The sequence below is a fragment of the Plectropomus leopardus genome, chromosome 1, assembly GCF_026936395.1.
Source record: "Plectropomus leopardus strain MGB_pleo_1.0 chromosome 1, ASM2693639v1, whole genome shotgun sequence".
NCBI lineage: Eukaryota > Metazoa > Chordata > Actinopteri > Perciformes > Serranidae > Plectropomus > Plectropomus leopardus.
Genome location: NC_142176.1, coordinates 19,381,003 through 19,392,790, shown reverse-complemented (window position 1 = coordinate 19,392,790; position 11,788 = coordinate 19,381,003). Strand labels below are relative to the sequence as shown.

The 11,788-nt window shown below is 38.7% G+C and overlaps 1 protein-coding gene across 1 annotated transcript; it reads left to right on the top strand.

Annotated features, from left to right (window-relative positions):
* Nucleotides 1-17: 17 nt before the first annotated feature.
* On the top strand, nucleotides 18-5,758 carry sdhaf2 (succinate dehydrogenase complex assembly factor 2). Its single transcript, XM_042507167.2, has 4 exons — nucleotides 18-177; nucleotides 1,613-1,836; nucleotides 2,969-3,078; nucleotides 5,086-5,758. The coding sequence occupies exons 1-4, from the start codon at nucleotides 151-153 to the stop codon at nucleotides 5,214-5,216; spliced, it is 492 nt and encodes a 163-aa protein (XP_042363101.1). The 5' UTR covers nucleotides 18-150; the 3' UTR covers nucleotides 5,217-5,758.
* Nucleotides 5,759-11,788: the final 6,030 nt, after the last annotated feature.

Genomic DNA, 11,788 nt, shown 5'->3' with positions numbered 1-11,788 from the left:
GTGTCATCTGCGCGGCTGTATCCGGTCCGCCGCGGTAGTTTCCCCGGTGCTGCTGTTACGTGAAGCCCGCTTGTGTAATTTTTGAGTCTGACATTCAGACAACAGCAGCTTACCGAGAGCTCTCTCAACTTTACAAGAAAAAGGGTTAAAATGCTGCCTTCCGTCATCGCAAAAAGAGTGAGTAATCTTATAAAGGTTACGTTTATTTGTGCATTTGTTGGTTGAGGTTTGAAGGTTAAAGTTACAGCTCGTTCAGGACCGTTGGAAGATTTAACGCTAATGTGATGTAATATGAAAAGTGAAGTCATTAAATGTTGAAGCAGCAATAGATTAGCATTGTAGGTAAATAACAAGCGTACATGTTTCATTTAGTCTTTTGATGTTGTGGAAAAATAGTGTGTCCTGCTGGAGGACAGGATTACAACCCAGTAGTAAACAGTTGTACAACAGGGCAGTATGGGATGTTATGCAATTCCCCTCTTCTTCACTGTCCTCTACGATGTGTTGATTTCAATTTAAGGCCTATTAAACTTAAGATATTTTATCCTTTAAAACAATTTGAGCTGCATTAAAGCAAGGAATAAGTTAATAAAAAAAAAAAGGAAAACGTAGATCTTATACTTAAGCACGATGTTGGAGCTGCGTGATTTGCGAAAAAAAAGTCTAGCAGAAATTGTAATTTTTACATTTAATTTTCACTGAATAAAATATAATGATGATGATTTTGTTTTTAACTGGTTTCTCCACCACACAAGCACGTGCCTCTCAGTCTGGATTAGATTTCCTGCTGAATGCTTAATTTAAAATAGTTTGTTTTGACACATTTTACCTTCATAAAAAGTTTATAGTACTGCAATTTGAGTTTTGCATTTGGTCATATTGCTATAAACTTCAATTAATCAATTTCAACAAAGTTTAAAAAAATTAAATTGCGATAAATCAGTCAAAATCAATCAATCGATTAGCTGTCAATTATTAAATAAATCAGTAACCATTTTTAATTGTCAGTTTGAAATGTGAACATTTTTCTGTTTTTTTTTTTTTTAATTTTTATGACAAATATGGCTGAGAATATATTTCAAGTCATTATTTGGCGCTTTAGGAAAAAAATTCTTAACATTTTTTCTGACCAAACAACTAATCATAATCAAGAAAATTAAATCAGAGTAATTGACAATGAAAATAATCATAAATTGCAAATCCATATGATAGTATAATTTAGATGTATTTTTGGAAGGAAACGGAGGGGGGGAATTATAGGTAAATATCTGATCAATAGGACAATTTAAATACAAAGAAATCAACCTAATTAGATACACATGACTTGTTTGCTCTTAGTGTGACTCACATTTTTAATTCTCAGACATTAGAAAAGATCATCATGTCACAATAAACATGAACCATATATCAAATAATATATAAGAATAAGAGAAAAAAGTAAGAGAAGATAGACAATTAGTAAAAAGCAATAGCTGTAAGTCGATATGTCAGCTCAACAACAGTACTACATGTTTTCACCGACTTCAAACAGGTTGCACAGTGAACGTATGTTGTGTTAAAATTCAACTCAAACTCTAATATTTGTTCAACCATTTGTATTTCTTTCTGCCAGCTGGTCACGGGGATGTGCCAAGCAGCATGGAGACCAGCAGTCACAGGGCTGGTATCGTCTCGTGGTTACCGTGGAGATGCGCCAGATGACACCAGGGGAGATCTGATTGAGATCCCTTTGCCTCCTTGGGAGGAGAGGCCCGGTGAGCCCACTGAGGTCAAGAAGCGACGCCTGCTGTATGAGAGTCGCAAGAGGGGCATGTTGGAGAACTGCATTTTACTCAGGTTGTTAAACTCTGCTGTTTCTCTTATCTGTCTGTCATCTGGTCTATTGGTGATGTTTTTTTTTCTTTTATCTCACATGGACACTTTAAAGCTGTGGCCTTTGGCATTTATGTGGATGCCAATTGACACTCACCATCCACCCAAACTCTGTAACAGACAAGTACACCCCATGGACAATGACACACCGCAATACCCAGGAAAGGTGTGAGGAAGGTGACAAAGAGCTCAAGGTGTCAACCTGGCCTCTAAAATCCTCAGTTTCTAATTCGATTGAGCGTCTGTGAGACAAAGCGATACCCCAGAGGTCCTCTGTCCCCACCTCAACAGGTCAGAGCCAAGTCCAATCCATGGTGGGGCCTTTGGGGGACCTGTGGTGTATGGCGCTGGGGCCTTGGCGGTGGATCCTTTGAGTCCCGTGGCTTGTGAGGTAGATAGAAAAAGAGCCTTAATTCTCCACCTTAGTGGAAATTTGTCTTTGGCTTCGCTCAGACACAGCAAACATACATACAACACATAAAACAGTACAACATTGAAAACACACAAATGTACAGTATACAACATACAATAGGGTACAGGCACATCCCACAGATGCCTGATCAGATTTATATTTAGGGAATTTAGAGACCAGGTCGACGCCTTGAGCTCTTTGTCATGTTCCTCGGGCCATGTCTGAATAGTTTCTGTGGCGTGGCAGGACGAATTGACCTGCTGGGAAGCCGCTGCCATCAGGGAGTGCCGATGCCACGAGAGTGGGGTACTTGGTCCGCAAGAGTGTTTGGGTGGATGGTGCGTGCCCACATGAATGTCAGGACCCAAGGTTTCCCAGCAAAACATTACATTGTACCAAGATTATCAAAGTTATTCCTTCTCATCACCTGTCAGTGGTTTTAATGTTTTGGCTGATCTATGTAGATTATATTGGATGTGTGTAATAGAAAGACAGTCACAAGTTGTCTGTTTAACAAAGAGACATTGACAAGGATTAAAGCCAAAATGAGGCAGTAATGCCACACAAAGGAACCCAAAGCAGAAGAAGTGTACAGTCCATTCACCAACCGCTCAGATAATTACCAGTGACCATGACTTTCCATTTAGAGAAAAGACTCAAATTAATTTTCTATCTCTCTTGCAGCCTTTTTGCAAAGCAATATCTGAACACAATGAGTGAAAACCAGCTGCAGCAGTACGACAGACTGATTAATGAACCGAGCAATGACTGGGACATCTACTACTGGGCAACAGGTGAGAGAATAGTTTCTACGTGTGCCATTGCCTCTCGCACAGCGCTGAAGACACATTAAAATCATTAGTTAGAGAGCTGGCAAAAGACAGACTCCAGTCAAGAGACATTTCACTAAAGGGAATTTGGATATACTTTAGATTCTCAGTGCAAAACACTTTAATATTTAATGACACACATTTTAGCTTTGTAATATTAATGTTTACACAAATTGGAAATAACAAATATTTGTTTGTATTAATAGCGACAAAGAAATCAGACTTTCTCATTTAAAATTCAGTTTGCAACACAACAAAATGTGGAAAACTCCAGTGGGTATGATCATTATAAAAAACCTTGTTTTTTATCTGGCAATCATTCATGGCTAATGATGCTGGAATAATTAAATCACTGCTTTGTTTACAAATGAACTTCAGTTCTGTTTCTTCATCTTTCTTTTTGGCTTGGACTTTGTCTCGGGAGCTCGTTTACTCTCCTAGTACAACTTTACCATTTTATTTGTCTAATTTTCTTAATATGATTCAATTATGTGTCTGTTTTGTTGTGCACAACAGCTGAAAAGCAGATTTGGTGTGAGAATAGCATCAACACGTCCACTTGGCAGCACCACTCTGGAAAAACAAACAAAAACTGTTGCAGGCAGGCTGACTTCACGAAAATAAATACTGCATGAACACTGTAATACTCTTAAATTATTAATTGACATGGTTTCAGTGTTGAATTGAATAAACAGAGCATCTCTAAAGTCTGACACAAACACTTAAAAATGATCAGATGAGACCTAAAGCAGAAGAATTTGCCTTCTGCACATGGATGGATTAATGAACGGGCCTACAGGGCACAGACCCAGGGGCCCAAAGTGTAAGGCCCCTCCGACTTTTACCTGCAAAATGTCACTCAAATTACCACATCCTGACCAGAGGGAGATTAAAAATGACCAAAACAGCTGTAAAGAGACACAGGGACTTACAACAACTGCAAAAAGTAGCAAAACAACCACAAAGAGACACAAAATAAGAATAAAGACAATAAAAGCATCAACAAAGACATTCAAAATGACTACAAAGAAACATAAAATGACCGCAAAGAGACACAAAGAGATACTAAACGATAATAAAGAGATGTAAAACAGCTGCAAAGAGACACAGAGAGACTTACAACAACAGCCCGCTAACATCTGGCTTTTTAATGCAGTGACAGTGCATATGCTCGGTATTCACACCCGGGTCAAACGACTCTGCAGAAGACGTACTCTTTTATCACCTCCGGCTGCGATCGGCATTGATGGGAACACAACCTCCAGGTGAACGCGGTAATTTTAGGTCCTAAACCGGCGAGACACAATGTCCAGCAGTCACTAATTACCCTTCGTCTCTACCTAAATAGTGCTTAATCACCCATCCAAATACACCTGTTACGAGTTTGAAAGAGAGACTGAATAAGTTAGGGATTTAGAGAAGAAACCACAGAAAAGTTTTCAAAGATCTGTTCCTGCTGCCGTCTACTGAAAGACTCAACATGACTTTGAAGAGACTCAAAATGATTACAAAAAGGGTCAAAACAACCACAGAAACAAAAAACTACAATACACAAAATTACCACAAAGAGACAAACCACAGAGACGCTTAGTGACTGCAAAGAGACATTAAACATCTACAAAGTCTGTGTGTCCTGCTCCAATGAATCAGAGGTGGTGGGGCCTTCTGCATCTTCATGCCCGGGGGCTCGCGGTCTCATTATCCAGCCATGCCTTTGCAGGGACGCTGCCTTGCCTGTTGTTGGCTTTTCTAATCACTACAATATGAAACCAGTATAAATGTTGAGGTGTGTTTTCTTTCTTCTCCCTATTATAGTCAGGAGCAAAATCAGTCGAATCAGCAGACATCCGCCTTTCAGTTTCTATCTTCTCAGTGCGTCCTAAAATAGATCAAGGTGAAGTCAGAAGAGCTCCCCTCTGTGCACTCTTTGTTCTTCAGCCATCTGTCAGCCCGTTGTCTTTGTGCTTACAGAAGCTCAGCCCACCCCGGACGTTTATCAAGGAGAGGTCATGGATATGCTGAAGGAGTTCACAAAGAACCGCAACCAAGAACAGAGGTTAGATGCACCCAGCCTGGAGTACCTGGAAAAGGAAAGCCAATGAGGTCCGCAGCCCTTTGGACCCTCTCATGGACTCATTTTGGGTGGTGGAACTGGGGGAAATATCAGTGTCACAACCCACCAGAGAAGTACCTCAAAGAGGTCAGCGGTGTTTCTCCAGTTACACACAGCGAGAATGAACAAAATATTGTGGAGTGGAAAATATTTAGAGCGCAAACACCTCTCTATGAAATAAATGTACTCCATGTTCTTCTGCCAGTCAGTCAATAAAGGGAGAGGAAGATTAATGGAAGCTGAGGGTTTTTTTGCAAGGAGTACAATGTCAGAAAGGTTCTAAATATTTAACATTAATTATTTTGTAAATTGCTGATTGAAGATTGTACATTTAAACTGCAGACTGTGTGGGTTGCATAATGAATATACCAGCTTTGATAAATAGAAGCAAGCTCATAATCAGTTTCTAAACAGAAATGCATTGATTCTCTCAGCTTGTTGAATTGTCACAGTTTGGTTCTGTTCTGTGATTTTACTGTGCCTATTACAGACATTATGGGTTATTTAATAAATGTTAATGCTCCTCTGTTATTTGCTGACTGCGTTACTTCTTTCATTACATGTGGTAATTTATTTCGTTCATTTTTTTCCAAGAGGAACGCACATAATAAAGAATAAATAACATCCAGGCTTTAGATAAAAAGGAAAAACAAAAATAAAATAAAAATTACGGACAAAAAAGGTGTAGGCCGCAGCTAAAGCCCATTATACCTGCCCTTCGTACTCAGCATATTCTAATGAGTAACTGATTTACGGCTAAGTTTGTTATGCAACAGAAATACAAACAAAAACCATGTAACAAAAGAAAGACGAAAAAAGAGAAACAATAACAAAAAATAAAAATAATAAAAATTTATACAAAACATCAATCATACCCTAGTTTTATATGTTTATCACCATATTTTAAATGTTTTTTAATCTAGTATTTAAGTATTATTTAGTACTAATGGTACGCTTGAAATAACAATAGTACTAAATATTATAACTCTTTTTTACATACCAGAGGGTTAAATGACACACTGGAGGTGACCATGAATGGTCATACCCACAGTGTTTGTTGCATAATGAAGGTTGTGCAGCCTGCAGTTACAGGACGTGAACACCAGATGGAAGCAGATCACCTTATTTTTAGTGACTGTCAAATTGAAGCACCTGCTGATTTTGATATCTCTGTGGCAAATGGGCCACCTGCAGACCACATTGTATCTACGTACTTTATACTTCATGCAAGATACGATGAGGAAATATCAGTCCACAGCTGCTTTATTCATATGTATGCTGAGAACCTCAATGCAGGGGCGTATTGATGAAAACTGAGGTGAAAAATGCCTAAAAGAAACAAAAAAAATCACATTACTGCATGTAAGGGTGAAAAGGATGTCAGATACAGAAAGGACAGTTTGTTTTTATTACAGTTTTTATGAGGCAGTGCATCAGTGAAATTTTCTGTCAAGCCGAGTTTCCAATTAAAGCACATATATTTTTGCTGTGAGCCATGTAAACAAGGTTATAATTCTCTCCTCCACCGCTGGATCAGTGTGTGCTGGCTGTGGGGAAAATTTCTTGCCTGGCTGTGTGTCATGTCGGTTCAGTGGAACCTTGTACTGAGAGCAGAAGGGAAATGCCCTCTGGTCAGGAGATGTGCACAGAATCCCAAAACAGATGACGAGCCTGCCTGCGTACACCCACAGAATCATAATGTACACATGATCTGCTGCCTAGGTGTTGCACAACTATATATTAGACAAATGTGTTCTTTTATTTTGTCATCACTTTAAAGATAAAATATGTTGAGCAAGAACCCAACTGATATTTTTTATGTTCTCAGCTTGTCCTAAAATAGACTACAGTGATGTCAGAAGGGTTCCCCTCTGTGTGCTCTTTGCTCCTCGGCCATCTGTTTCGCCATATATCTTAATCAGCGGTGGAAAGTACATTTACTCAAGTACTTCCTCGGCCATCTGTTTCGCCATATATCTTAATCAGCGGTGGAAAGTACATTTACTCAAGTACTGTGTTTGAGTACAATTTTTAGTTATTTTCTTTTTTTGCAACCTTCTAGTCGCACTCAACTACATTTCAAAGAAAAACATACGATTATCTTTCATTACTGATTAATCTGACAATCATTTTAGCAATTAATTATTAGTTCTATAACACATCACAAAATAGTGAGATATTTCTATCCCAGTTTCTTAAAGTTAAAGGTAATGTCTTTATATGTTTTGGTTTGTCAGCCACAAACCCAGAGATATTCAGTTTATTATGATATAAAACTTTGAGAGGCTTAAAACACCTTCTGCCTTCTTTTTCAAGAAAAATGACTTCAGTGATTGAACGATTATAAAAAATATTCATTAATTTTTCTGTCGATTGACTAATGGATAAGTTGACTTTTCATTGCTGTTGTACTTTACATATGTTTTTATGCCACAATTTCTGACAGCTATATTTTTAACATTCTACTTTATGTAGTTGATTTTGTTGTGTTTTTTCCTTTCTTCTCCCATTAATCACCTAACGACCCCTCAGATTTATCTTGTGACCCTTCGGAAGAGACCCGACTTCTAGGTTGGGAACCACTGCAAAAAAAAAGTCTAGTAGTATAAAGTATTCAAACTACCTCCACTTCAAGCAGCCATGGCAGTAAATTAAGTAGTAAGAAATGAGCTATTTATTTACATCATGATGTATACAGACAGCTGGATACGGAGGGCAGGGCCTCATTCATTGCTGTGGAAGCTGCTCAGTGTTGCATAAGGCCAAAAAAGTTTGACTTTGAGAAAAATAGCTGGATATTCTGGTTTTATCGTCCGCACTACAGACTTTGCCAGCTGCTTCCAGTTTAGCACTCTGTTAACTTAACAAAAAAATTGCTCAAAAAATGTATCTACTGATTTACAGATGTCTCTCCCAATGTATGTCTATGTAAAAACTCTTTCTGGGCCCCATGGCATCATGTGACGGTCCTGGAGGTCGTAGTTACAGGGTTGGGCCACTATGTCATATTGGCTTCAAAGTCTGCGCACTTCCCGGGGCTTGATCTATGGAGCGGGTCCTACAGAGTGACCCGGGGATGACGTTTTTCTGTGGGCCAACCCAAACATCGCCCAGGTTCCCTTGCCAAAAAGCTGATGCAGTTTGACAACTGGATTTTGGATCATTGCAGAAAATAGGCTCTGTGGTAAACATATGTTTATAATGCTTACAATTTTTGTTCAGCAAGATAATCTTCACAAATGATCAACACTGGCTAGGCTAAAACGAACCACACAATGGTCGTGTTGCCACAACTATAAGGCTGTAAAGCCATGTTTGGAGCAGTTCAGCATGATGACGCTTTAAAGTCTCAACCCTTTTTTTATTTACTGACATATTTCATGTCGTAGAAAAAAACATGGATATCTTTGTAGTTTGTGTTAATCACGGATCTTATTTAAGGCTTCTAACCAAAAAGCCATTCAAAAAACCCACTGACTTTGAGACGAGGGAAGTGAAGGTGCTTAAATGCAAACAGATTTCCAGGTTTAGGACTCATTACTGTGATTCTCTCTTTAAGTAGACATTGCAACTACTTCTGTACTTTTATTTAGGTACGATTAGGACTTGAATTGAGCCATTTTAAATTGTTTTATTGGCGCTTTTACTTCTTTTCCAGCTCTGATCTCAGTACATAAAATGAACCAGGAACTTCAAAAGTTTGATCAAATTCTGTCACCAGTGTAAATGCCTCGCTCTACACACTACAGTTAATTTGGCAGTAGTTAAATCTCTTGGTGGGTGTCACAATTCCCCACTTTCAAGTAAAAAGACGCCACCTGTGGATCCCACATGCAGAGGGAGCACAAATCATGTCTTTATTGCTCTGAGGCTTGTTTGGAGTGTATATTCATTTGTTGCCCACGCACACCCACTGTGCCTATCTGTAGCCCTGCGCTCCTGTCATCCCCCACTGCTGCTTCCTGTGTCGTGACAGCTCTCTGTTTTATCCTCAGCCCTGCCGTCACCCTCCGCTCCTCTGGAATTTCATTGCATCTCATGTTCTCCTGTTTCCTCTTTCCACCACCACCGCCGCCACCTCCAGCATCCCCAGCCCTCATCTCGTCTCCCCATGACTGCTGGAGAGTCGTGAGCAGAGGAGCGCTGAGGGAAACTGTTCTCATTGGTGAGATTTACTACGACTGCCAGGTTTAACTTTGAGAGTGGAGGTGTTAGATAAACTGGTAAATTAAACATACCCTTTCTCAACATTACACACAGTTTTTCTGTCAGATGTTATCTGGTGTTGAAGATGCGGTGAAACGTAGCAGGTAGGAGGCAATTTACTTAATTCTAGAGATCAGCACCAATTCTGAGGATCCATGTTAATTACTCTTAAAATCTGAGTCCCAAGCTTGAAGAGAGGGGAAAATAGAGAGCGAATGTGTACTTCCAGCAGTGCCTGTAATAACTGTGGCTTTATCAGTTGGTTCATGTATTTGCAATTAAATTTCTACAAAGGAAGTTGATGATATCAACACCCAAAATCAGACTGAACTTGGATTGACAGTGAGCAGCAAGTGTCTGTGAAATTTGTTCCTCGCATGAAAACTTAAAGTTCTCAGTTTCATATTAATGCATTCAGATTTAACATTTTTGGACTGTAAGTCCAGTTGCATCAATCAGTGGGAGTAACTAAGTACATTTACTCAACTACATAAAATAGAGGGCTGGTTCCGGGCACACCTGCCCTGGATGTTTTCTCAAAAGCCACAATTTTTTATTTTATTTTAAAAGGTTCATTGTGTAGAAAAGAGGGGCATCTAATGGTATTAGTGTAAAATGACCTAATATATATTGTTTATTTTACCATGCTATTCCCCAAAGAAATCTAAAATAACTGAGTACCTGTTCTTCTATTGGCCAAATATTCAATACATAGTACTGAAGACCACATTTATTTGGCATTATTGGGCGTCCATGATTGTTCTATTAAAGATTATTATGACATGGATTTAAATGTAACAGATTTGCAAATATATATATATATATATATATATACACATTTTGTGAACTCTACTATAGCATAGTATAACAAAAATAAGTTTCAAGATTATTTTACGCTGTTTAGGCCAAATTCCCACTGTACCCGTTATGCAACTTTAGGATAGAAACAACCATTTTTGCCTCTTTTTTTAACGTGGCAGCAGTGAACATTAGTCATCCTCAGCATTTGTCAACAGTTGAACAATTAGATACAGAAGTAGGATTTAGGCTGTATGGTTTTCTTCCTGTGGAATTTTTTTTTCATATTTTTTTCAAATCACATCCACATGTTTGGGCATTCTGTTATCTCAAACGGGTTTTTAAAAAGTGCATAAATCTGCCATAAATGGGAAACAATTATCTCGAGAGGGCATGCCCCCCAACCCCCCTAGCTTTGGGCTAAGTCCCAAATGCTTATAACAAATGGCTCCAATATTGTGCTTTTTTCTCCAAGAGATTTTTTTTGTCAGCTGTAGTTTCTTGTTACTTTTCGGGTTAGGATTTTACATTAACATTAACTAGAACTTTGAGGGAAAAAAAGTGTTCGCTTTATCATTACATTAGACATTTGTGTGAATTCTTGGAATAATTAGCACCTAAATTCTTGAGTTATGGCCAAAAACATGTTTTATGAGGTCGCAGTGACCTTAGACCTTTGACTTTTTCTCATTAGTTCATCTTAAAGTCTGAGTTAAAACTTTCTACATGACATTCTTGGGATTATTGCTATACAAGAATGGGACGGACATACAGACAACCCAAAAACGTAATGCCTTCAGACGCAGCTGTCATTGCTGGGGGAGGCATAAAAAAACATATGAAGCTCAATCACGAAGACTTTCGTTATGCTTTACTTAGTCACAATTTTCTCTCCATCTCACTACCACTGCTTCCTCCAAATCAGCGGATCAGGGACGTTCACTTTCCTAGTTATCCAATCATAGTTCGCCATGATCAGCCAATCATGATGCTTCTGTCAAACTTTAAATCTGTTCTCCTCTCTGCTGCTGTCAGCTGTCATTTTATGCAGACTTGTTTGGCCATTCACCTTCAATCAAAGTATCCAGAGCAAAGCAGGAGTTCGTCAAAGCCACTCCTCTTCATATCCAGGTCCTCAGCTCCCTCTTTATCTCATATCATCTCATCTCCATTAAGACCACCATCAGCGTCTGGACCCCGTGATCTTCCCTGATCGACCACAGCTTCATCACCCTCCTCAAATGTATGACTTCATCACAGGGCCTAATCACCAAATACGTCTCACATTTCTCATCGTATGTGCACATGTAAATAAATATTATTATAGCCACAAAGATCTACTGTCTGAGGTGGCTAATGATAAAAATGTGTTTAGTTGAGAGCCTTTGGTTACACTTGTGTACTTTTACTGTGATATTTTGATTGAAAGACTATTTTATATTAATTTATTGTACTTTTAGTTAAGTAAAGGATCAGATTAGTTCTTCTACCCGCTCCTTATACGAGAACCAACTACACAGAATAAACCCTTTTCCTATAATACAACACAGATAATAA

Coding starts and splice junctions, on each gene's coding strand:
- sdhaf2 (XM_042507167.2), top strand. CDS start 151: ATGCTGCCTTCCGTCATCGCAAAAAGA. Junction 178..1,612: donor CTTCCGTCATCGCAAAAAGA/GTGAGTAATCTT, acceptor TCTTTCTGCCAG/CTGGTCACGGGGATGTGCCA. Junction 3,079..5,085: donor CATCTACTACTGGGCAACAG/GTGAGAGAATAG, acceptor TTGTGCTTACAG/AAGCTCAGCCCACCCCGGAC.